General features: G+C 50.0%; 1 protein-coding gene across 1 annotated transcript; it reads left to right on the top strand.

The window, feature by feature from the left end:
* Positions 1-540: 540 nt before the first annotated feature.
* Positions 541-1232, top strand: CDV56_100188 (uncharacterized protein; the record flags this gene model as incomplete). Its single annotated transcript, XM_026753807.1, has 2 exons — positions 541-655; positions 1000-1232. Coding segments are annotated over 2 exons (348 nt in total), but the record flags the coding sequence as incomplete, so codon positions are not given.
* Positions 1233-1814: the final 582 nt, after the last annotated feature.

The following is a 1814-nucleotide window of genomic DNA, read 5'->3' as shown; positions in this document are numbered from 1 at the left end:
GTATTCGTGCCGACCCCTATCTCGGTCAAGGAAGGCAGATTCAGACTCACAAGGGGAGGGAATGGTTAATGGACTTGAACTGCTCTTTTTTTTGACTGTCGCCCGAAACCACGACGCAGCTCTCGTCCCCGGGGATCTTCCATTGATCTCGGCTGACTAACCGGCCCTGTCCTCTTAATTATTTACCTGGGCAAACACGCCTATTGGCTGATAGAGAGATTATCAAAAGCCCGCAGGCCATTGTCCTATTAACGGGCAAGGCATTTCAGAGGGCTATGCGAGCCTAGAGCAGCGTTCGCACATTGCGAAAGAGCTTCTGTCATACGCCATTCGTTTGATGAGCGGAGGGTATTGAACATCGCTCCGTGATCGAGACCCATGGTGAATCTGTGTCCACGATCATTGGCTTAGCGTTCTCCTTTCTCCACCTTGGAGTACCGGCCATAAAACGTCTCTATGGAAACCCCTGGAAGATCCCGACACCGCGCCATTATAAATCAACCGCAGCGTTACTATGGTAGGGCTGCCCCGTCAGGAACCATGGAGGCAGCAATTTACGCCCTAACAAGCAAAAAATTCGACGAGATATTCGCGCTTTTCGGGATTAAGAAGAGTGAGCGGATAGACCCACTTATCACCGAGCTGTCCAGTATAGGTGAGTAGGTGGCTTGCTTTTACAGTGCGATCCCTGGCTAATATGCATTCCTGTCCGTGAAACTCTACTTGAGGCCGGAATAAATGAAAAAGAAACGCCCTTCTCACGTCTCGTTGGTTCTCTCTCCCAAGAACACCCCGCTACGTCTCACGGAATTCGAGGATCTTATCGGCTCCTAGATAGCGGAAAGAGGGGTTTACCAGATGTCAAGGGTCTATGCGCACCCACTCGGAAGAAGAGAAGGCATAAAGCGACTTTGAAGGATAAGAACAACTGCGGTTGGGGCGTAAAAACCAAACATGCACGATTAGGGGTTTGATCAAACTAACAACGTCATTTATTAGGCGACGGCACCAACGGCGAAGAACAGATATCGGACGAACTGGCTAAGACAAAGGACAATCTTGGAGGTCGTATACTAGTGACCGAGGAGGCTGTGGAAGCCAACAAAAAATACGATGATCGGGCGATTGCTTCTACTGCTACGCCCGATGACCTACCCGCAGACGAAGTTACTGTCGCAACATCATCCCAAATCGAGGCAGAATCCCAGCCGATACCTCAAAAGCCTTCAGCTGTGAGTGATCACTCATCTGACAGCCATTATCCTGGCGGCCCGTACGCATTTCTAAAGACTACTTCATGTAGACGTCGGCGAACATCAAGAGCCCGGGTGATTTATCTTCAGATGTACCTCTCGTTAGACGTCTTCCGCCATGGCTGGATTCTGGTTATGCATTAAAGGTGGTGACGACGGTATTAGTGAACTGTGTCAGGCTTAATACTGCAATCGGACTACATGGCCCCCTGACGGTGAAGGTGAGATTAACTACGGATCCTTCCAAGGTCCAGCAGTACGCGGAGGGTATATCCGAACTTGAATATTACCAAGCAGTTGAGGTGGTGAAAAGAGATCATGCGGCTGCAGCAGGCAGGAATCTCCAGACTCAGTTCAATGAGACAGTATACTGGGATATTATTTTGAAAGGAGCAAAACGTATCGAACCGACTACATTGCCAAGGTCGAAAGGACCTGACGATGGATTCACCCCCGCTGAGAAGGCTGCCACCAAGAGACTGATGGAAGATCTCGGATACGGACTAAGTCCGGAAAGTCAGCGCCAGCAACGCCGGTTGTGGAAAAGTCTGTTCGACATGC

This window comes from Aspergillus thermomutatus (genome assembly GCF_002237265.1).
Source record: "Aspergillus thermomutatus strain HMR AF 39 chromosome Unknown NODE_432, whole genome shotgun sequence".
In the NCBI taxonomy this organism is placed as follows: Eukaryota; Fungi; Ascomycota; class Eurotiomycetes; order Eurotiales; family Aspergillaceae; genus Aspergillus; species Aspergillus thermomutatus.
Note: the sequence above shows the minus strand (reverse complement) of the source record. Positions and strands in the feature narration are given on the sequence as shown.